The sequence below is a fragment of the Vanessa tameamea genome, chromosome 6 (genome assembly GCF_037043105.1).
Source record: "Vanessa tameamea isolate UH-Manoa-2023 chromosome 6, ilVanTame1 primary haplotype, whole genome shotgun sequence".
Classification (NCBI taxonomy): domain Eukaryota; kingdom Metazoa; phylum Arthropoda; class Insecta; order Lepidoptera; family Nymphalidae; genus Vanessa; species Vanessa tameamea.
In genome coordinates this window covers 5410399-5436129 of record NC_087314.1, presented here as the reverse complement: position 1 = coordinate 5436129, position 25731 = coordinate 5410399, and the positions used below count along the sequence as shown (strand labels likewise).

Below are 25731 nucleotides of genomic sequence, written 5' to 3'. Positions count from 1 at the left end.
ATAACAGTTTTATCAGATTGTGAGCGCTGTGGCGACGCGCGAGCCATAACGATTCGTAGCTCTACGCTGCTATTACGCACCCGATGACGCACGTCCGGTTCTTAACCAATGCGACTTGGTTACTTAGAAAACATTAAAATTTGACCTCAAGGGTCTTAAATAATTTTTATGTTAAAACTGGTACGTAACTGAAACACGAAATGTTTTATTACATATATTATCGTTAATGGGTTTCGTAATAAAATATGTTTTATATTTGACAAAGAAAAATGACAATTATGTATATAATTACAGTAAAGCAAATTAACAGGCCGTTATTTAAAGTCCAATTGCTGAGACAAAGGGCTCCTCTAAGAAGGTCAGGTTTTATTTAACCACGATGTTCGTATACGTGTTGATGGATACAAAGGGCAGATAATATTCCAACATAGTCAGGTTTGTTCACGATACTCTCTTGAATACGTGAATAATGAACACAAAAAGTTTAATTTTTCTCACCCGGATTTGGACGTGTGACCTTCGCGTAAGACTTACGCATTCTATTCACTTGGCCATCTTGTTTCCTTACTAAACTAAATTTTACAGTACTAAAATTTATATCTAATTTGTAATATTAGTAACTCTCCTCTACTTCGGATGTACAGTATTAAATAATACACGCTTAATATATTGAACGTAATATCTAAAATTTGATTTATTTTGTTGCTAAATTCAAACATATTTTATACCTATTTGGTACTTACAAGCATTTTATATCGTTAGCAATATAATTTTGTAGACAAATCCCTTGAGATTTATTCACGTTATAAATAATAAATCTAAAAATGTAGACTGATGTATTTGGAGCGTTTAAATCTATACATAAATGATGAAGACCTATCGTATAATTATAAATAATATCTGTATATGACCACTCGATCTATTTTAAATAATAGGCTATAATAACAAACGAATCATAGTTTAACGTACGGGGAATATTAGAGCTTAACTTCAATATTCTAGTATGACTAGACTGACGAGAGGCTACAGTACAGTAAAGTTGTAGTAAATGTATTTTGGGCATTTGTATAGGTGCCGACTAAAAATCAGTTATTAGCTACGACACTTTCCCCGCCTTTTACTGTTTTCTTGCTTAGTAAATAACTATCTGGGAATATCTAAATATATTTCACGCGTAGAATTCTCAATGGCAGTCTGACGATAACGTATCATTGGTTGCTGTTATCCTGCATCATGCTCTTGATCTTTCTATGACCTTGTCGGGTTGCCGCATCAGATTACGAGGGGAGGAGAGGATTACGTGTATTTGCGTGCACGTAGGGATATTATTATGCACAAACTATAGTGCCAATGGTCGTTTTTAAATTGCCGAAAAGGAAAGTATAGTCTAAATATTTTAATTTCATAATTCAAACCCACATATAATACAACATAAACGCAATTTTTTTCTATCCATCCCTCCACTGTTAACGTTTTACTGAATTTTCAATCGCATCATAAAAACAAACCAAATCAAATCAAATCAGAATCCTTTATTCAATAATATATAATCATTACATTTTAATAGTCAAATTAATAACTTCTTCTAGGATTAAATCATTAAGTCATTAAACATTTGCAAATAGCTGTCTCGGTTTCCATAAATCCTATAAAGACACATCTTAACACTTAACCCAAATATTATGAATTATTGAATAATAAATAATTAACAAAAGAGCCGAGATGGCCCAGTGGTTAGAATGCGCACATCTTAATCAATGATTGCGGGTTCAAATCCAGGCAAGCACCACTGAATTTTCATGTTCTTAATTTGTGTTTATACTTCATCTCGAGTTTGGCGGTGAAGGAAAACATCGTGAGAAATGTGCATGTGTCTAACTTCAACGAAATTCTTCCACTTGTGAATCCACCAACCCGCATGGGAGCAGTGTGGTGGAATATGCTCCTAGCCTTCTCCTCAAAGGGTGAGGCCTTAGCCTAGTAGTGGGAAATTTACAGGCTTTTACTATTATGAGAAGGATTTTTAAAAATCAATTGTAAAGACAGACCTATAGCCCCTGTAATTATAGGAATACTAACATACTTTTAAGCTAATTATAAATTAGGTATTTACGTTCATCGACTAAACACAATCATTTTGCTATTGCTGATGATTACGCGTTGTCTTCTTATCTACAACGCGCGCCCGTGACAGCCTTATACCTACATCGCACCTCGTGTGTACTAGGTAAACGATTAGTACTCGCTGCTTCATGAGCCAGCTCGCTAGTGTAGACAAATGTTCTACATCATTATGATTTAGAATAGTATTTAAAAAGTGAATACCTCAGTAGCCTTATAATGGCTTTCGTAAATAAAAGGTTTTTATTACGTTCGTTTCAATGATTTACTCGTTACCTTTCATTGGATTTGTTTATATTATTTTCAAACAAAGTCTGTGTTCACTTGCTTGTTTTAAATCATGTGTATTTCTAAATCGTTGTACTGATTTTCGGTTTAAAAGAGTTTCGTACTTCGACACACTCATGTTTACCGTCTTAAGTCCACGTGGGCGCTTGCGCGATTACATGTACCGCATTAGTTGATGTTTCCGCATTAAAAGTCATAAGCGACGTGAGAAAACTGGGCGCTTATGTTCTACGGGGGTGAGCGTGTTGACCGCCGGGCGCCGCGCCGGACATTCGCCCGCCCGCCGCCACCGCCACCACCCGCGCACCACGCGGCCACCATCAAACGGAGCACGATACATTCGCGACAAGCCGCCTGAAGTGAATATTCAAGCAAATCGAAAATAACATTTTAAAACGGCATCGTCGCTTTCATTTACAACGGGAAGTCATGTGACGCGCGATGCCATCGTTAGATATTCCTACTGACAATTCAAATGCATTTACCGTAATAAACCATGAGGACGAAAAGCATATTGTAAAACACGTGCCGCTACCGCGTATCGTAAATGTTGTTAAACCGCTCCAGCACGATGACGGCCGCACACACCTACCGAGCGCGACAAAAGAGCAGCTGACGGAGAAAATGGTCGCTGCCGTCGCTCCGCAGACTATTCTCGATCCTAAATTCACTCGGGCGCTCGATTTCAAACTCCGTCGTCTGAAAGAGAAAGAAATTTTGGAGGCCAATCTTCGACGGCCAACGCGCCATCGCCGTCGCGCCGGAGGCCTAGCGACTTCCAATCCTAATCTGACGTGGAAAGATCAAACACCTCCAAAAAAAATGTTGAGTCAATCTCAACCTCGAATTGATATAATATCGAGTGAGTGTGAGAGGACGAAAATATCTCCCAACATAGCTAAATCTCCATCAACAAATAAAAACCGTAGCAAAGTCTCTGGGACGAGCGAGGGAGACAAACCAAGATTCGTAACTACCGTGAAAACTGGTCAGTTTCTCCTTCCACCACCGGACGTCGCTTGCCTCCTTGGATTAGAAACACTATATCCAGCGCAGGAAAGAGAAAAAATTGTATATTCCTATGCAAGTAAACCGAAGGCTGTAACGAATCGGAGCAAACGATCCGTTCCTGAAAAGAAAGTAGAAACAATACCAAACGGTGTGCCTCCTGGAACAAACAACGAGAAGCGAGTCAGCGGCGGTGAAGTTTTCAGAGGAGTCCGAGCGCTGATAGCAGGTGTCGCCGGCGTCAAACATCTTCTCGAGGAACATGATCACGTGTTAGTACAACTTCTTAACTTATAACGAGCTAGCTTGACCTGTGGCTTTACCCATGTGAAATTTATAAAACTTTACCTATAGCACACAAATCAGTACCTCCCATTTTATCCCCTTAAATAAAGTAGCCTACGTCCTCCGATAACACAGTTACTTTCGAATTTATAATTTTACTATAGATATATAACATTAACTGTTAATTGTCTAAAAATGTATTACAGATAGTTTCTCATATTTATTTATGGAACTCAACGCGTTATCGTTTGATATCGATTACAAACGTTTGCAAACAGTGCACACATCAATGACAAAAGTTACTTATTGATAAAAATTATTGGAATATAGGTATATTCTGTCACCTTGAACACAGTCATCGTTTTTTGGATACCGACCTTCTTGGAACCATTTACCAAGATAATCAATACGTGCCGTAAATGTTGTTTTTAATTCCTGTGTTTGTGTCACACTATAGTTATAGACGAGAGTCGGATAAAATTTTCAAAGAAATATTTCGTACAAAGGACAAAACCAAGTTTATGTTCCATATTCTATATATCTATAATAAATATTAATTAAATGCAAAAAAAAAATGTTGAAAATGATTTGTTCATGGTGAAACAAGTAGAAAAAATAATATAATATGATTAGTAAAGAGGTCAAGCTATTTGTAGGGGATCCGCCGCGGTCTACTTCCGGCCGCTGCTATTGGCCGCCCGCTGGAGGTCAACTACCCCCGCGAACGATCGACCTTATCTTATCTCTTAGTCCACATGAAATTAATTAGCAATCAACGATTTTACAATACATTTAAATAGACAAAAAAAAATCTATAAAAATAATGCTTTAAATATTAATCAATGATAAAATAGATACACATATTATATACCAAGGTTTAAAATTCGTTATTAAAATAGGCTTGTTATCATTTTTTCTTGTACGGGTATTATGATATAATAATATATAAGTAAAAGGCATATAATTATTATAATAAATAACTAAAACAAAAATACTGTAAAAAATACCTATGTATATATTGTAGTATTTAATATTATTTATTTATTTACGCGGTCAATATTTATACAGTAACTTTTTTAATTCATATTTGTATATATATATTTAAGCACTTAATTTTATCATGTTATTCTTATGTTATTTAAAAAAAAACAGGTATTTATATATGTCTTGATATAGCTTACATTGCTAACATGGCACTAACCTTGGGAACTAGGATGTTAAATCTCTTGTGCCTGAAGTTATATAACACAACAGTACTAAGTATTGGTGCTTGGCGGAGGAATATCCGATGATTGGGTGGAACTTACCCAGACAGGCTCGCACAAAGCCAACCAACATCTACTAAATTTATCCTTCAAAGCGGAGCACAACAATTTGTATTGATGTTAAGGAGGGTATCCTTTAACTCAATAAAATATATAATTTAAATATTGTAATAAAATCAGTATCAAACCAAGCGCCGTTACTGTTCGTAAGTGTACGTAATAAATATACCGCTACGTCTAGATATATTTATATCTAAAGTATAGTCTAGACTAGTACCAAAATGCTGACAAGTAAATAGCAATTATTACTTATAAAATATCATTATCATGCTGTTTTGTATTTAATAATTATTTTTGTCATTTTTCACTTATGACAATCATCACATATATTACTCTGATTCCAATGTAAGTAGCTAAAGCACTTGTGATATGGAAAATCAGAAGTAACGACGGTACCTCAAACAGCCAGACCCAAGACAACATAGAAAACTAATGAATGAACTTTTTCTACATCGACTCGGCCGGGGATCGAACCCGGTACCTCGGAGTGGCGTACCCATGAAAACCGGTGAACACACTACTCGACTACGGAGGTCGTTCAGTTTTAATCATAAAAATGATTACTGAAATTTTCTATTTAATATGAATACTATCCGTTTCAAGATACACTTGTAAGAACTAAAAATATCACATATAAGTTTTATTTCAATGTCTGTAGATTTGGCAGCGCTCGCTTAGAAACGTATCGGACCAACGGTTTTCGCTCACACTACTTTAACAGAATAAGCCACAATTCAACATAATACAACCTTTATAGCCTTCGTCCGTCCTGAAACTATTATCTATCGAAATTTGAAAGTTTCATATCAATTGGATCAGTAATTTGTGTGAATCTGGAAAAAAATTAACAAAGTTTTAGTATTAATATTTTAAAATTAAAATAACATTAAAATTAGATACGCCAAAGGCAAAAACAATATATAATTAATAAATTATAAATAAATACATAATGTTTTGACGAAACAACTAGTAATTCCAACCAGTATTGCATTTCTTTAACTGCGGAACTACAGACACAATGTTGACGCATGAGGATGTAAGAGATGGTAATATTTCTTACTCTCTCAATTATATGTACATTGGTAGTTGTGTGTGACCATCAGATGGCTCATTTGTCTTCTGTCTACATAATTAAATTAAAAAAAAGTAGACAATTACATAATGTCGACTGACACACGAGACCGATGACGACTGACAAAGATGTCAATCGCTTAGATAGGATGATTCTCCGTAGTCACGTTCAAAACATGAAAATATTACCAGCCTGTAACACTTACTGAGCTTCTGATTGATTTATATTCCATAATCCATTAATAATTAATCGAAGCAACCTGCACATAGTCCACTTATGACTTTATACATAATATAAGTGTTCGCTTAGTGGTCGATATTAAACCATAAATATTATTGTGAATTTGGGGAAAACATGAATTTGTTTCGAATATTTTTTTACTTTTTCTTTATTGATATCACTAAACTTCATTACCAATCAAACGAAAATAAATCGCTTGGCAAATGGAGGATAAAAAGGTGTTGAACTGTTTTATATATATATATCTAGCTGAGTCTGCAGCTTTACCCGAGCGAAATTTATAAAACACAAACGTTCATCCCCCGTTTTACCCACATAGGGGTGAAGTTTCGTACAATCTGTTCTTAGCGAATCTCTAAGCCCTATAAGAAACCTACCTGCCAAATTTCAAGTTTGTAAATGTTATAGTTACATATATATATATATATATACACATTTAACAATAATAATGCCACTACCCCAATATAACCCCTATAGACTCCCCCCTTTGTAACCCATAGAAACAAATGATTGAAACACTAGTCCAAAAGTGTGTCAATAACAAACCAATATAATACCCTACCCTATACAATTATACCCTGTACAATTATAGTGGTAACAACGCATTAAACTTGGCGATCTTTAACATCTCTCCTGCCATCCGAGTAGTGATTAAGTGTTGAGAATGGAATTACGTAACAGGAAGTCGAAAAAGCGCGCTATCTTTTATGACCAATGAAACGCGCGCGGTACTGAGATCATCAGATGGCACCGATCTTTTCCGAAACGGTGTAATGTTAATGTTGCTTATTACCAAGACGAGATGTTATACATCATGTCAGGTGTTTACATCATCTATACGAGTATATATTTTTGGTTGCAGTGGTAGTATGGCGACGGGTGCGACGGGTGCAACGGGCAACACAGGCTACTCCAATGTTATGCACGACAAGCGAGTTGTCCGCGGCAGCACTTTTGGAGCACACCCTCACGCTGCTGTAAGTAAACCTCCAAAATAGTGTATTAAAACTTAGGGCTTTACCTTTAACTAATGTGGGTTAGGATTGGTTTTCAACAGATTATCCTCTCTTTTGAATATCAAAGCAATTAAAAGAAAGAAAGACAAAAATAATTATTGTTAAGTCGCTTTCAAATACATATTATTTTGCTGACTGCACTGTTATAAAAGTTTATATTTAATCTGTTTGTATATCTCGGTCACATGTTGTAAGTGAATTTCAATTAATTACGTCCCGCCAATTTAGGCGAATTTTTGCAGTGGTTTATCTATATGTTCTGATGACGATATCAGCTAGTTCACAAAATGTTATTCTGTTTATTTCGGTAGGTAATTCTTTTTGCTTCATTTCTTTTAGGTCACCCGTACGAATAAATATGATTTCATGTACTTTTGCGGTATAGACAAACATGACGGGTTTTACGTCGTTACAGCTCAAGTTGAAAACTTTGTTCGAGATAGGTGTTGTACATGTAATTTTACAAGGTTGAAATTAAAGTCAAGCTTCCATGCGATCGAAATGTAGATAATTGTGTTGAAATGTAAATAGACTCGTTTTAACGAGTCAAATAGCGTCATCAATTTTATTGATATATAACCGCGTGTAGAGCAATATTAGCCTTTATAGCGTGAACCTTAAGACCCATATTGTACCAGGTATTTTTAAGGATATTTTACACCCCTTTCTCTATTGGTAACAAGACTTATTATTGTTCGTCTGAAGAATAGGAATTTTAAAATGGGCATTTTTTTTTTGTAAACTTATTTTACAAACGAGTTATAGTCGTTAATAAAAGGTCAGTCGTGGCTGTTAATAGAGTTACATGTGTAGTTATCACGTCACGAGGAATACTACAAACCGTTGTGTTATTGTCATTTATGAAACAAATTACTCGGGGATTTTAAAATGTCATATTAAATGACAATTTAACTTACCGCTACTATAATGTTCTTAGTCTATAGTTTATGCATTTAAAACCGTAAATGTGCTCATCCGATGAAGTTGTAACTTTGTTGAGCTGTGGACACTTGCAAGCTTGTCCGGGTTAGTTCCGCCCACTCATCACATTCTAGCAAACAGCTGAGTATTATTGTAAGTAAATGAACCAGGGTAACTACAAGGGATATAACTCCTTAGTGCTCAAGATAGGTGGCATAATGGCGACGTAAGGCAATGTCATTTTTTCTTACAATTCCAATATTGCGGTTGTGACCATATACCATCAGATGGAACATTTGCAACATTGGCTACGTGTCTAATACTAAAATAAGCTTGGCTTTGTCTCTATTGTGCCATAATGACTTATTACAGAAAATACGTGGATCTCAAAGGTTGAAGGTTGCGGTGTCGATTTCGTTGAAATACTTTTAAGTTTGCCCACTGGGATATTTACGGGCGTTTACTTTTGTTTTTTAAATTACTATTAAAGGTTGTGGCATTATTATCGATACCCATTATTCCACAACTTTTTTTGAATTACTGACCAAATACCATATTACATGAACAAGTCACGATGGCCAAGACGTGAAACTAAACCGACGTTTCCGAGGTCAAACCCGGGCACCGCTGAATTTTCATGTACTTAAGTCGTTTATAATTCATCTCGTGCTTGACGATTAAGAAAAATATCGTGTTTAAACCTGCACGTGGCGGATGAGGATCTACTACGTGTAACCAATCCGGATCGGAGTAGCCTGGTGGAGTATGTTCCAAACTTTTTATTAGGACAAGTACAGACTATTATTACATACATACATTATATACAATTATTTCTATTTGTTTTCAATATATACATTACAATCTAAAGGTAGAACTCCTTTTAGCTTGTTCGGTGGGAATTCCTATTCAGCAATAAACCGTCTTTTTGAACAGTTAAATATTGCATTCTTATATTTTTATATATTCTATAGGTATGGTTGTATACATCTTGATTGCTTGAATTTAACTTATAGACGATTGTCGTTTGTATTTGCGATTTTATGAAACAGACTATTTTAAGAATGTGTTGAATTGGAAACATAAATTGAAACCGATTCTAAAGGTATGTGTTTGACGTCGTATAGGTCAGTAGCCTTAAATTTAAGTATAAGCTAAATTCAACCTTCAAGCTATCGAATGCGGTCTACTGTTCTACTAGACTTCACTCAATCTGGGTTAATTAGATGGCTGAGTTTTCTAATTCCTTCAAAAGTCTAAGATTCTTATCGGTTATATTTGTTGATTGTAACTCTGAAACTATAAATGCTATTAAAGGACTCTTATCTAATATAAAAAAAATTACGGTCCCATCTATCTATCTATCTATACTTATAAATCGTTTGTTCTGGTTGTCAACGCTAAGACCACAAATATTGATTTTAAAACGCTAAAATTTGGATCATAGGTTTATATGTTGGGATGTTATGGTTATGTGATTTCGGATCTGTATATGGATACGGATATGTGACTAATATTTTATCGATTTCAGATACGGTTACGGATACGAAATTATTTCGGATAATCTGATTGTTTCGGCTAGTTTCAGTTACGAATATTAGATTAGAAATTTCAAAAGAGAAAATTACAACATATCTATTTAAGTTTATTTGTAGACTTGGTAGTAAGTATAATCAAGTACAATAACCAAAAACAATTTAGCTACTATCTTTAGGTATAACACTATGCAAAAATATGCGGTTTCGGATATATTTTTATTTCGGATAGTCTAGGAGCTGCATAATATCCCTGGTTAATTTTATTGTGTTAGCTATCGCTGAAAAAGGATTTTTGGTTATTTCAACTTTAAGGAGGGGAAAATGGGAGGACTTCTATGTATGAATTTTATCTGTACGAAGTCGCGACGGACAGCCATTTTGATTACAGCCTTATTTTATGAAATGATTTCTGTGTTTACTTTTTTACTGGTCCATCTATATCTATAATTAGAAAGTTTGAAGTGGGAATGCGACTAAAAGTGAGCGCTGCACCATAGCTGCCTATCGTCAATGCAATTACGCGTGTAATGAAACAGAATAAACAACTCCACAATAATAGTACCTCATAAATGTTGACCGTTGATACCAACGCTGACAACTCGGGTCGTATTCGTAACACTGCAATTAACTGTAAACGGTATCTATTACCTTTACAAATAGACGCCATTTTCCCCGACTTCGATGCAATCAAGTATTGTTCAGATGATTTTTTTCCCGTCTATATGAAGACTACTTTTAATAAAATACAATCCGACGGCCCATCAAATTCTCGAGTTAGAACTCGGTCGCCATAAAAAAAACGCAAGAACTCGTATGAATATTGGTGTTTCCACCAATACGCATCGAAACAGCATGGTGGAATGGAAACGTTTTCATTAATAAAAGAGGACTTCATATTATAGTAATGTATCATTTACAGACCGTTACATTTAAAATATAGCCATATTCTCACAAGTCTAAGCAAAATCCACACTGGCTTCAAAACGAAATCCGCCAAACTGAGAAAATCTGAGACACAATTTGCGACAAAACATTGAAAAGAAATTTCGCGACTGGACTGGCTGGGTTTTAATGTTCGCTTTAACGTTCAAAAAGTACACATTTATTATGATTAAAAGAAATGTGATTTTAGATTAAAAGAAATATCATTTATTTTAATACAATAAAGCTGCTGAGTAAAAGGAAATTTAGCGACTTTTGCGACAAAAGTTATAATGCAAATATTGTACCGAACAAATAATTTTAAATTAAAACAACGGTATGTATGTACATTGGTATCAATCAGATAAAGACAAACATATGTTACATGACAAACATGGTACATAATGTAAGCACGTCGTGGAAATGACCGACGTCACGATCTTCCGAATCCGACTTGTTACAGAGTTTTTGACAGAAAACCCGCTCAATTTATTATAGTTGGACACGGGAGTTAAACCCAGAACCACGGAATATGTAGTCAGCTAGCAAAGCCTATTAGACTAACAAAGTAGTCAAAAATGTGTTAGTAAAATCCAGAATAAAAAATTAATAACTGTTCTTTTATGTATGCTAATGTATGCAATTGTTACCTTGTACAAATGTGGTTTGTATATGCGGGGCGACGGCGGCAATGCTGTATTCAGGTATGGAGTTCGATGCGGGCATTTGTCGATGAACTCTGATAGTATATTTTTTAGGAATACCGTTAATACGTAAATATGTTTTTTTTTAAATAATAATTTTATATCATATAATTATTAATTATCTGTTGCAAGCATGTGATTCTCTTAAGAAAACGATTCAAAGTCAATTATTTATTCAATATAGAAGAACCAGTTTCCTCCCGCGGATTTACTATTTTATATCTGCTACGTCAGAAAATGACAAGTGTTAGCGACTAGCCCTACGACCCAATATGGTGTTATGTCATTGCATTATATCATTAATAATATCACATTATTATTATTATTATTACATATTATAAATATATACAATTATTATTGTAATGCATTGATCAATAATTTGTACAACTTTAATTAATATTATTTTATATGGAATAACATTTAATACTGGCATGTAACACTATTTCTTATTTTAAAAATGATTGAGCTGTCATAAGGAAAACAATTGGATGATTGTGAGGGATTGTAAAGAAATATAGAGAGTTTGGAACATAATTTTATTTTGCCATCCCGAACTACTGAAATTACACAAGCTTATAGATTCCAACGTTCTTAGAACTTTACACTCATACCCAAACCATAAACTAGGTCTACGTAATGGTCATACATAAGTAATCATGGTTTCTATCAAAGAAATCTCCAGCTATTTATATTATTTTTTTTATTCAGAATTTATTTATTTATTATTCAGAAAACCCCCTTTGTATTGGCTCAGCTCAGTTCTGGCCTGATAAGCTATAGTCACTTATCCAATGAAAAATTCGAGTATCAACTTGAAATAATTATAAGCTACATATTTGCAGGGTCTTATTATCTATCGAACACTGTAAGCAACTCTCTAGGGGCCTCACAATGGGTAGGGAGTCTAGGCAGACCAAAAAATAGGAAAATTTGTTTAAAAAAATCGTTACTGAAATAATATAGTAATAATACTAAAATATTCCATAATATATTAAAATCATATCTTAATTTTGTACAAAATTGTCTTGTAGTAGAATAAATATATATAATAGGCTAAAAAAGGTAAAGGGGCTCCGAGACGTGGTTTGTCTAGGGGTAAACCATGGCCCTGCATACATACTTACTTTATGATCCTCGTGACGACGGTCATTTCCACGTCGTGTTTACATTATGTACCATAATGGTTAAGTTACTCTAAGTTAATCGCTTACACGGTAATAAGACTGCATGTATTTGTTTTTAAGTAAGCTATTCTACAACTTTTTATTTAACTGGTAATGTTTGTTAGTTTTTTTTGGATCAAATCTTCCAATCGGAATTTGAATCACGGAGTTGAAATTTTGCATGTTGGTTTGTTACGATGACTGTGCGTTTTTATGTCAAGCATGACCTTTACCGATTTTTTTATATAAAAGTTAGTTTTAAAAATGTTTTTTACTAATAATTAATTTATGATATCAAGTAACTTTAAAGAAACTTCTTCGTTCTGGGCGTAATATAACTTCTGATAGTTGTGGTATGTCCTATTTTCTACAACTATGATCTATTCATAAACGAAATATAAAAGCATTAAAAACTTATTTTTCAAGTATTAGCAAACCTGCGTTTAATAAAATCAATTTATTAATTCATCATTTTATTTTTTGTAAGAAAGGTATTCATTCATTGACTTAATTTAAAATATAATATGGAAATAGTGGTAACATTTCTTCCCTAAAAAAACATACTATAGAATATTTAACTTAAACTGAACTGAGCACATTTTCAATTCGGAAATCGGACAGAAATGTATATATACGTTGGATTAGGCTTTTGAATTTGAAAAACATTTTGTTAAAAATATTTTCAATAAATACCAACTCTAATATCTGCTTTTATCAAGACAGTAGACATTTTGATACTTGAAAGCATTACTCCAGAACATCGCTTATTCGCTATATGACCTTGACATTTACTAATCACAGCTACGAAGAAATGAAATTTACTTCAAGAACTCTACCATAATTGCTTTTAAAACGCTTCCCTAAATCATGCTGGGACATTTCTAAATGCTTGGAACTTAATAACACACTCCTTTCATTATTGTTATTTTTTATAAAATATGCACTCAAAACTAATTACGATGATATATTTTGTAAATAATTAATTGTTATTATGATAATATATTTATATAATGACTGAATGAAATGTTATATAAAAGCAATTAATTATTTTTTACATTGTTTTATATAAAATTTTAGCAAAATTAATGAAAATTAATGGATTTTAATCACAATGAAAACTACTACTACTACTAGGAAAAATATAACGATTTTAAGAAATAGATGTTAGGAATACAAGACTGTTAATATCGTATCGTATTAATTCGCCCGCCTAAAGATGTTTAAAACTTTTTTTTAAAAAGAATAGAAATATAATAATTAAATGGATTACTACCATTTTTTAAACATAAAATAACATGAAAATTATTAATTTCACGTCATTTATGTGTCATTCCGTAGCTGCAAAGCGACTAAATGAGGCACGCGGCGCCGTTTGGATTTATAAGGTCAGTTTGACCGCATGTGAGGCGACATATCGCGTACTGAAGTCATATCCCCCATATCCTTATGCCCGGTGGCCAAGAAAACAAATAAAAACCAGCATATAAAATATCGGGACCACCATTGTACCTAAAAAAAAGTGCTTTCGTGCTTTTGCGGCACAATTCCGATAGATTTCGTCTTACGAAATAAATGGAGCTCTACTATACGTAAAAATAAAAGAAGATAATAATCCCATCAACATTTAGTTCCATGGTAAAGACCGGAAAGGAAAGCTATCTCGGCTTTATGTGTGCATTTCCATAAATTATAAATATAGATAAATAATTGTAATAAGAATAAATAATTAATGATTTTTCAACTGAAAGTGGTTGGCCAATTTCGAAATTCTAAGTAATAGTAAAAACATATGTATTTAAGGACTTTTTTTTATTAATAACATAAAAATTATAGATACTTTCCTAACTATCCTTTAATTCTCGGTAGAGTCATTTATTTAAGTTTATCAATCATAAAATAATCAATAAAGCGGTAATCTCAAAGTATGATCAGACTGATAACATTGTACCTAATTACTAGTTTTCTATTTTTTTACCCTACACACACACTAGCACAAGTATTTCCACAGCGTTCACACGCATACATAATGCAGAACGTGGTCATCACAATTTTTGATCCACGCGCTTTGCTTGTGTTAATCAACTGATTTGGTCACCAACGCCCAACGATTTGTTACACTGTCAGATCGCTGCCGTGGGATCTAAGATATTACGACACAAATTAGATACAGCATCGGCAAAATTCTTAAAATGGATCACATCCGAATTAAGTGCGTCTTTAAAATCATGAATCTTTATTAATATCTTGTAGTGTCATATAACCAAATACGTTCGCCAAATTAACGATTGATTAATTTTTTTTTTCATTTGTCGACGTTACATTTCAATTGTGTCGTACTATACGTATTTTGTTAATGCAATGATACTGACTCAACCGCCCCTCAAAACGAAATCAATAATTGATATCAAATATTGGTGTGGACGGACAGAATGACATGATTAGTATGTGTAAAAATATTGCATAGATAATTTAGTTATTTCCGAAATCATATTTACATTATTTGTACTTATAGATAGATTTTAAGACCATCGACCAACCCCGCGATCATTGAATATAGAATGTTGACTATGCTTTTACTTGGCGATATTGTGGTAGGGCTAGTTAGCTGGAGGAATGGTTAATATTTCTTACATCGCCATGTCTATGGATGATGGTGACCACTTATTATCAGTTGTCCCATTAGTCCGTCTGCTTACATACATATATCATAAAAAACTCACTGTTATAAGAGTCAATACATTCGTCGTTATAGTGATGCATATCATATTAGGTATATTCATTTATTCCGCGCAGGGCGATGGCTTGGAGAGCGGTGCTGCACGAGCAGCGCGGACGAGAAGACGCGCGCTCGCTAGACGCGCCGCGTTGGCGCGCCTCCGGCCCGGTACACCACCACCTGCGCCTGGTCGTCGACATCACCCGATACAAACAGAGTACTACCTCGAGGAGGTAATTGTTTTCGTTAATAACATTATTGAAATATTTAACGAGAATGCAATTGACAGCTACGTTTGAACGGCCAGAATTGATGGACGCAAATTGTGAATGTACTAAATCTAGCATATTTTCCACTACGAAGATCATTTACTTCATACAATGACTGTTAGACTTATTACTAAATATATTCTTAACTAACTGCTAAACGTTACGGAGTAGTGGTTTTAGTAACTAAATACCTTTTGCCTATACTTGAAATATTAACATTTCGATTTCAGCTATTCGATAAGGGGGTAGAAATGGAGGTAGGTGTCCAAACGGACCTGTTCGTGGATCGGCCCGCGACACCCATCTACGTACCTGCGAAGACTGGTGCCGACGCCTCCACGCAAATACAACCTGGAGATGTAAGTAAACTGATAAAAGTATGTATGTATATGATACTAATGATAAAATACTTGAAACCATAGTAATATAGAAATCAAAATTAAAAATAAACGATTCAAAAGAAGTTCCGAACAAATTGAAGTGACAGTGATTATGAAATTAATGTTTGGTTTCAACAATAGAAATGAGACTGTTGAAACTCTTAAGTTTATATAAATAAGATAATAAATAATATTATTATATAAACAAGACAACTTGTTTAAATTATTGTGTAGGTAATTTTAAGTAAAATCAATAAATGCGGTAGAATAATTTTATTTCGATATTTCAGATAGTTCTAAGGTGGCAAAACATACATACATTACATACTGTGAACCCAGTGAAATAAATAAAAAATACTTTGTTGCATAGTGTTATTGACAAAAAAATTTTTAATGTAGCTATTCGACTTTGACCTGGAAGTGCAACCGATATTAGAGGTCCTAATTGGGAAGACGACAGAGCAGGCACTGGCGGAAGTGGCGCAGGAAGAAGAGTTGGCAACGTTACGTGAGCAGCAACGCCGCTACCGGGAACTGCGTGACGCGGAGCTCGCTGAGCGACAGCGGCTTGAACTACGGGACGAACGATTAAACCAAGAGAAGGTATATTTACTGTTACTACTTATATAGTCAATTATCTAATGGGCTTATCTAATAGATCATCAAAATTAAAACTTGAAAACAGATTAAAATTGTTTCACTTACATTAAATTGCACTACATTTTAAGAAACGAGCTGTAACTTTTAGATCTTTTTTTAATATGGGTTTTCTTTATATAACCTTACTGAGATAAAATTAGAAGATCTTACACAATAACCTTAGGAAAGGCGCGTGGCGGAAGCACGTGCGGCTCGAGTGGCTGGCGAAGAAGCGCGCGGAAGGGTGGCTGCCGCGACGCTGGTGCAAGGCTACGTCGCGGAGCTCCTGCCGGCCGTGCTAGCTGGGCTGAGGGATTCTGGCTACCTCGTACGACGTATGCGGAGAGGTATAAACAATAGCATTTTAACCTCGAATTTAGACTAATTTTTAATCAATTTAAATTACTTAAAACTGAAAGTGAAAGTATCAATTCTATTAGAAATAATCAAGGGTAAGGCTAGAGCGACTTTTTTTTTTAATTGTTTTTTTAAATCTGATTAGGCTTACGTGCTTACGTGTTTGATTGGTGGATGCTCTACATAATTGAGATGAGGTGGCTCAATTCCAACCACACGGTGTTTATTCTTATCACTGGAATATATAACATAATACATACAAGTGGGGTGTTTATGTCCATTACAGGAGTTGAAGAGGAGTTTATGCCTTGGCTGATACAAGAAGTGTCTCACGAGATCGAGTCAATAATAACGAGTAGAGACGTTATCGCGGGTAATGTATTTTATCTATACAACATTTCGCAGCATCATCATATTTTGCTCACTTGTGACCAATTTGATTTGTCATATTACTAGATTAAATTAAGTGCACTCATAAATCTACCACCACCTTGGAAATTAGCCACTTCCGACGAGAAACTTAGTTATTAATCTTTAACTTTTTGAAATATTTTAAGACAATTGAATTTTTTTTAATTATAATTTGGTTCTTTAAAATCTTCAATAAACTCATTAGTCCTGGAATAATCGTGGTAACTGCAGGCATCATTTTTGATACAATGCTATGATGTTCCTCTCTTAAATAGCAAAAACAGTGCAGGATTTTTTTTTATTAATGTAATTTTCTTACATAACCATAAGCCAATACATATATCTTTACTGCTAACATTTCAAATCACTTTGCAGAGATCGTGCGCGACGTGGTGGAAACGCGCGCAGAACTGCTCGGCACAGATGAACACGACTCTCAACGTGTATCTCCACCTGACTCAATCACGCCCCTCTCCGCACCCTCGGAGGAAGGTAATTATTTTTATAAATTTATTGTTTCGAGTTACGTTGTTTGCAGTCTTGCGTATCAGATACGTTTCAGGTTTATTACGATCATATTTAATTGATAGCAATTATAAATATATTACAACAGATGTAGACTTTACTTAAGTATTTGTACAGTATAAAACATATAATATAAATATGTATATTAATTATTTAAAGACCTGCTTACCTTTAAGCCTTTAACCTTTTTTACAATAATAATTCGGCAAATTTAACTTAAAACCTGTATATTATACATTTCTTGTATAATATAATAAGTATTCCAAGAATATGTGACGCGTGCCAGAAATGCCACACACAGCAACAAGTGCAACCTGTCGCCATCCCGCACATTGGTCACGGCGCACGTGCGGCCGCACCCGCACCGCAGCGCAGAGTACGCGCGCCGCACCCCGCTCTGAATGAATACACTCATTAGAGCGATATGCCATCCCTATTAGCTTACCATTTCGACCTTGCTTAATAATAACAATCTGCTGAAAATCGTTACTTATAATATTATCCTATCGACACTCAACCCGAGCGATTTTAGTTCTTATGTGTATGTTACTACTGGTGCGGAAGTCGCTAAGCTTAACATAGATAGGGGGTCGCGATTGAACTGCGGTCGCGGGCGATTAAGATTGATACGCTGTGATGACATTATAATATCGTTTTGATACGAAACGCCGCTCACGCACGTGCGATACCATTCTCGCTATTGTACAAAGTTTTTCAAACTAATTTATTTGGACGTTTATTCGAGGACGGCGCTATTAAAATTAAAATGAATTAGATATAATTTGTCTTCGTGTTTTATAACAAAGTTCGAATGAAAGGTAATTAAACGTCTGTTTTCTGCGATTTTACTCGATTGTAAATACTAAATGATTAATTATTGTTATCACAAAAGATGCTAATTTTACTTTTTAAATAAGAATAATTCAGTCACACTATATAAAAATAATGACTAAACTGTGTCTTTTAATAATGTTTTACAGTAAAGTATCTAGAAATATTTTAAAAAAATAATACATTAAATCATATGTTTCAAAAGATCTTATGATTTTTATAGTTGTATATACACATTTTATTTCTGTCTACAGCGTCCACGTCTTTGCTTAGTTTTGCTAAATATAATGTTGGACAATGGCTTTACTGCCGTAAAATATCAAACCTAGAGTCGTACCCTATTGGCGGATAAAAATATCTTAAAATCGTTCGAATATATAGTACATAAAAATAAAATAAGTACTTAATAATTAAATATATCCGAAATGCAAACACAGCCGGGGTTTCGCACTTACAATAGCTTATCTTGATCACATCTGACTGCAGCGATAAGAGTGTAAAAGCATTAAGCATGAATTGTGTTCGCTCCCGCGCAACGTGTGGAACTGCGTGCACCTGACGCATTCGCACACAATTACATTTTATAAATATATATAGTAACTGTTACATTTCGCATATAAGGCTGAAAGTAAATATATTTATATGTGTTAATAATTAAACATTTTTAGTTTAGAATAAATATAAGATTATTATAATAAGATCATATAAATTGCTAGAAAAATATTATATGACCAGGACAATTCATACATCGGTTGAACGAATTTTTTTCTTGGATAAATATATAATGGAAAATAAACTAAACGTATTAAAGTACAGATATACTTTATTTTATGTAACGTTATGCTAATTTTATTTGCTGCTCCATGACTGTTTTATGTGACGAATGAAATAAAATTATATATTTATTTGTAAATATTTGATATCAACTTTTTTTTAAATAATAATTGCCATTGGCAATATTGTTACATTTAATAAACTCTTCGTAGAATATACGAAATGTAATATTGAGCTACATCTGACTTAAATCAGCGAGGCCACATTTTGCAACGTCAATATTGTTGGAACACTCACACCACATTAGCGGTACTGACAAACAATTATAGGTTACCATCGACCGTCCTTTAACCAACCCTTAGCCATTTGCAACACTATCTCTCTACACATCTCCACTGCAGAGCGGAAATTTAGATTTGTAATTGAATTGGACAGACCTAGCAAACCTTCTAATTGATTATAAACCGTGTTGCCAAAGAATAAAGTTCATAATCGTTCGGAATAAAGTTGTTTGTGCAGCTGCAGACGCGAGCGCAGTTTACGTCGCCTCCGTACAATACGATAATAATGTAGAGCTTAAACGTTGCTATTAGAAGTACTTCATAAAAACACTTGCTACGATTCTATACTGCGAGCGTATGGTTTTAGGCGTATACATTTTGCCAGCGCTTGGTTTATGATAATAAAATGGTAACAGGCGTTTTTTTTGTGTTTTAATAACTTAAATATTATATGGATACTAAACTTTTTTGAATTTGCAGTTTAGTTTTGTTATTATCTAACATTTATTTTTAGGTATTACATGTTGGTCTATGCTATTTATCAGGCGGTTATTCGAAAAACAATATATCATATACGCCAAACGAAATCCGTGAAATAATGTCAATGATTTTTTTAATTCATATTTCAGTAATTTTTTTTTTTTATTTAATAATAAAAACGTTCAAATTGTACAACTGCTTCAATCCAAGTATACTCATGGTGGTTGTAGCAGATTAATCATTTTAAAATTTAAATAACTTCCCTATTGTCCGACAAATCACTATAGCTTGTGCAAGCAAAACGCCCCGCACGGTGCGGGCGCTCGACAGTGATGCCCGGATTATGTCAAGTGTACAATACGCGTGGTCACTTCGCTTATAGCGCATTAAACACTTTTGGAACATAATTTGAAAATAATTAATATTGTAAACTTTTTTTTTTTCACAAAGGTCTGAAAATATTTCAAAATGTAAACTTCTATGTTATTCTTCTCAAGCCATTCAGAGTCATGCCATTATAGGTTAATATGTTATAAAAATAATTACATAATTATATAACAAGATTCAAACCATTACCGAACTCAAAATACATTTTTAAATCCTTCTATTTGCTTTTATACAAAACACAAATGAGCAAAACATTAATTTATTAAAATAATATTATTTAGCATATTGTGTATAGTATTGAGATGTATTGTATTAGTATTAAGAACTTAAGTTATTATAATAATTTTAGAGGCATGATTTTTTTTTTTTTAATTACAGAACCGGAGGAGTAAGCGCGTTACGTGTATTGGCTCTGGATAAAATTATTAGTACATAGTTAAGAAATTTCTACATTTCTTGACGTACTTTAAGAACCCGAATTAAAACATATTATTTTTCAAGTTTATTACTTCAAAACTTACAATATGAGGACTGGACTCTACATTAGAGGTTATAGTCAATTTAAGGTCGTGTGACCGTTCCTACGTTTCCTACTTGACATATGATTTGGCGCCAAACTTGTCTCGTGATTTAAATATTCATAGCAATTTTATTATGCCTATTATCTAACCTAGCATATAACACTTTAATAACATAAAAGAAGATATTAAAGACAAAATGTTTAATCGCCTTCTTTTGTTTGGAATTGTAATGTTACATTGGCAACATATTTTGCACGTTTGAAGTGCTATATAAATGACTTATTAAAACATTGTCGAATCATGTGCAATTTTATAACCTACGAGTTACTTATGATGTTATATTAATCGTCTTTAAATCTTCTTTGATTTGTTAACTTAACTTAGCTACAGATTGTATTGTACAAATATCGAATAAATATAGTGTTATAAAAAAATAGTATATTGTTACAATATTCTTATTTAGAAATCAATTTAAGTTGTAAATTAATAAAATAATGCTCATAACACAATATGGGATTGTGCGCACTACGATAATTTAATTAACCATAGGAAATTACGTAGTAATTATTATATTGTCATTTTGAAATGTTTTATTGTGTTTTATAAGATAAAAATAAATTGATAGAAGTAGGTAAATGAACATATAATGACAACATTTATAATATCAATAAAATATAAATATTTTAATTTGTAAACAGCATTATTACAATTAACTATACACACGATGCAACGGAAACTTTTATAACTCGTACGTTTGTAAATTGTATACTTTAGGTATTATTTAAATATTTTGTTATAGTTTCTAAAATAAAGGTCTTAAATAGATATTGATTACGTTTAATTTATCCTTTTTGCTATTAATACTACTTAGATTTTATGATATATTTTTTAGATATTCTTGACTCTTTTAGAACGTATATCTGAACTTCTTTTAAAATGAAATTACAAATATATAACATTTGTTATCCTTATTTTATACAACTAGCTGTTTTAATAACCTTTTTCAGCTGACAAGTCTACCCCGCACACCAATTTAGTCTCGGTATGTGGGGAGGCGTATCCTCTGTCAAATCAGCGGAGCTCGGCTTGCGCGATTCAATAACAATTGTTTAATCACAGACTGATTTGCGGAGGGTGTTCCGCAGATTTTAGCGACAGCCCTCTGCGCACCCTCCGCCCTCCGAATGACTCCATATATATAGGTTTAGCCCATGAACCTGCCGTCACTCGTTCATGCCACCTGCGCCCGCACATCATATATTCTTCATCAAGACACAAAACTGGATTACTTGATAATTTTTAGTGTAACATTTAGTACTGGTGAATTGCTAGGTGAAGTGTTATAGGATGTCGGAAAAACAGTGGGGGCGTGTTATGTCCCGACGCGGTCTCAAGAACGGCTGCCGTTCCCGACATTTCTCACTTGCTGATCTAGCGGAAATAAAGCAAAGAAACCAGGAAGAAAATGTTCGTATAACCATTGTACAGTTATTAATACCTAATATTATATTCATATATTTTAGACACGGGAACTATTATTATAAAGTTGATTTATATCTAAGAATGCGCTATAGTTTTTATTTTATCAAAAAACTTTTTTTTTACTAGGTTTACATGGAAATGGATGCATGTGGACAGCTGACCGCCCGCGGTGGTCCAGCCCATGCTGCACGGCTCGCTCGCCTCGCGCCAGCACCTCCTCATGCTTCGGCCTTGCTTTGCCTCGAGCGAGGACCAACGCCTGCCTCACCCAATGACCTGCGACTATGCCTACGTTTGACTACCGATGCTCCACCTCTACACGAGCTGCTTCTTTGGTTCGACGAACATACATTGGCACACCTTAATATGCCATTCCTGACTTTACGCAACATCACTGGTAATCATCTTTTTTTCCAATGATATAAGTATTGAGAAAAATTAATAAAATTGGTTGTTTTTAAAGTATGTGCCTACTAATGCAAATATTTAAATGAATGGTGCTTTTTTATCTTCTTAATACGAGTATTACATACTCTGTAGCATACATATAAATTTGTTTTTTATGTATATATGTTGCTTTTTAATAATTACTAAACGCAAGCTAATCTTAAAACTAGATCAAGATTAAGAAGATTAAATATTTTATTGATGCTGCAATCGTATGAACGAAGCATTGTCGAGTTTTTATTTGATATACTACTTTTTATTTGATATAATTAAGCATCACGTTTCTCAACAGGAAAGAAAAACTACGCGTGTCACAATTGTGATGCAGAATTTGAGCAGCCAAATCCTTTGAAGATTCACATGTTCCTCTCGTGTCGAACATTCGAGCCTGACGCATTTTGGAAGCATTGCATTTCACAGCTACGTTCTTCAGTTTCGACGACTACGACAATTTCCCCATTGGGTCCGTCGCTAGTATCTCCGCTATCGTCGACCCTGCGCATCGGATCAGTGCCGCCGCCTACGACACCGATTGCAGATCCTGCGCAACTCGAAGCTCTGGCGGCGGCTTGGGGACGCTCACGAGACGGTCATATTTGCGTCTACTGCGGCAAACTGTACTCGCGGAAGTACGGGCTCAAAATCCACATCCGCACGCACACTGGATACAAGCCGCTACGTTGTCGACACTGCTTGCGCGCCTTCGGAGACCCCAGCAACCTCAACAAGCATGTACGCTTGCACGCCGCAACGGACACGGGTAGGACGGGGGACGGGGGTGCTTTAACGCACACGTGCGCGCTTTGCCATAAGCCGCTGGCACGCCGGCGCGACTTATTGCGGCACCTGCGCGCGCACCACCCGCAACAACTTTCTTCACTACCTGATACCGGCGAAACCGCATACGCAGAGATACGCTAACATCATTTACGACTCTTTTTGAAGATACATTTCATGTTATGATCATTTGTACAGCGTTATTTTTGTCTAGTCGTCGTTTTGTAACATTTATTGTAAATAAGAGTTACTAAATTAATATTCTTCTATTTATTTATAAGTGTTCTAAACAAATAAAATAATGTACTTACTGGGGCTTTTAAAAAATTAAAATTTATAGTATATTATAATTAGGAATATTTTGAGTTTCGATTACCTATTTCAATTACAAAATAGTGTGTTCTCTCAGACTCTTTAATTCTGTGATTACCTAATGCTCTTACCCGTACACTGAATCCTGTACCAAACACATTGGAGCTTATTGTGTTATAAGTTAAAAAATATAAATGTTATATTTATTCAAATTACTATAAAATAAAAAAAATGTCTAATTACTAATTCACTTCAGCTGTGCTTAAGAAATAAACATTTAATTATTTTAAAATTAAAACTCATTAATAGTCCTTTAAAAATTAAAATCCTGTTTTTTTGTATATTATTCCCTATTCTGGGCAAATAATATGTAGATACCTATTTCTATTCAACCCAAGGAGAATGGCATAGAATATATATAAAACAAAAAATGGCACGCGCGAAACTAAAGGGCGGCCGCTTTAGTTAGTTAAGTTAAAAAGCAAATACCTACAACATGATGTTAGCACGAATTCTCCTTGCCTCCTCATCCCATATAGCACGAAGTGAAGGGTCCTGGTCAATTATACTCAAGTTACAATAATTACTCTCAGTTCACCAAAAATGCTGCCTCAACGAATAATTTATGTTAAAAATTTTTAATATTATATTTTTTACCAAAATAAAAAATATATTATTATTTTTTATATATTGTTATTGATGAACATAAAAAAACGATAATCGGATGGTGCTCGCAGATTACATAAGATAAAATTACTATCAGACAAAAATTGTTGTTAATTACCTAACATATTGCTATAAAAAACATCAGAAACAAGTACGATTTACTTATAAAAAGGGTTTTTGACTTTTGTTTATAAGTTAAATTACTTATTTCTAAAAGTAAAATACATATTGTATTTCAACGAATCAGCTTTAGATTACTAATCTGATGAATCTGGATCACTGCGTTAGGAATAATATACGTATCTACTTTAATCCTTTTTTCTCGCTGGAAACAGGCTCTTACGCATTTCCCCCACGTGGGGGTATGTGGGACGCGCCGGAATACCCACTAAAAAATCAGCGGTACCCACTCGCGTCTCTTCAGGAGGTCTTCACGGGATCACTTGCGTATGCTACCGTGATTCCCCGACGGGCGACCCACCTTTACGGGCCTCCAAGCTAGATAAGTTTCCGGGGTTTAAAGAACCTGCTACTCCCGGCAACGCTTACCGCGGGGGTGAAGGTACACATAGCACCGACGCCTTCTCCGCGGTCGTCTTCGGCGGAGCGAGTCAGTCTCCTCATGCGCCCGCTCCGCGGCTCCTTCTGCGAACTTACACTTTCGCAGAACGAGACCATCTCCTTCCAGCACTTCGCGCTGTCTAGCATGGCGGCAGCCAGAGATCTCCGTCAACTATAGCCACCAGGCAATGCCTCTGAGCCGTAAAAGCGGCACACTCCTGCGTCAGCCTGAATGTAAGTGTACCGTGACTACGTTCCACTCTGCAACTCAAGTGGGCGGATCGCCTCCCAGTGGAGACGCCAAGCCTGTTGATAG

General features: G+C 34.6%; 2 protein-coding genes across 2 annotated transcripts; both read left to right on the top strand.

Annotated features, from left to right (window-relative positions):
* Positions 1-2329: 2329 nt before the first annotated feature.
* Positions 2330-21995, top strand: LOC113393255 (uncharacterized). The gene is made up of 9 exons (XM_026630045.2): positions 2330-3689; positions 7202-7316; positions 15393-15548; positions 15815-15943; positions 16364-16567; positions 16788-16950; positions 17247-17333; positions 17747-17863; positions 21028-21995. The coding sequence occupies exons 1-9, from the start codon at positions 2851-2853 to the stop codon at positions 21039-21041; spliced, it is 1824 nt and encodes a 607-aa protein (XP_026485830.2). The 5' UTR covers positions 2330-2850; the 3' UTR covers positions 21042-21995.
* A 522-nt stretch (positions 21996-22517) lies between these two features.
* Positions 22518-24020, top strand: LOC113393348 (sal-like protein 1). The gene is made up of 3 exons (XM_026630194.2): positions 22518-22637; positions 22779-23049; positions 23392-24020. The coding sequence occupies exons 1-3, from the start codon at positions 22518-22520 to the stop codon at positions 24018-24020; spliced, it is 1020 nt and encodes a 339-aa protein (XP_026485979.2).
* The last annotated feature ends 1711 nt before the right edge of the window (positions 24021-25731 follow it).

Excerpts from the sequence above, each read along its gene's own strand:
- LOC113393255 (XM_026630045.2), top strand. The coding sequence starts at position 2,851 with ATGCCATCGTTAGATATTCCTACTGACAATTCAAATGCATTTACCGTA. Across the intron at positions 16,951-17,246 it reads CGTACGACGTATGCGGAGAG|GAGTTGAAGAGGAGTTTATG; the intron begins GTATAAACAATA and ends TGTCCATTACAG. Across the intron at positions 17,334-17,746 it reads GAGTAGAGACGTTATCGCGG|AGATCGTGCGCGACGTGGTG; the intron begins GTAATGTATTTT and ends ATCACTTTGCAG.
- LOC113393348 (XM_026630194.2), top strand. The coding sequence starts at position 22,518 with ATGTCGGAAAAACAGTGGGGGCGTGTTATGTCCCGACGCGGTCTCAAG. Across the intron at positions 22,638-22,778 it reads AAAGAAACCAGGAAGAAAAT|GTTTACATGGAAATGGATGC; the intron begins GTTCGTATAACC and ends TTTTTTTACTAG. Across the intron at positions 23,050-23,391 it reads GACTTTACGCAACATCACTG|GAAAGAAAAACTACGCGTGT; the intron begins GTAATCATCTTT and ends GTTTCTCAACAG.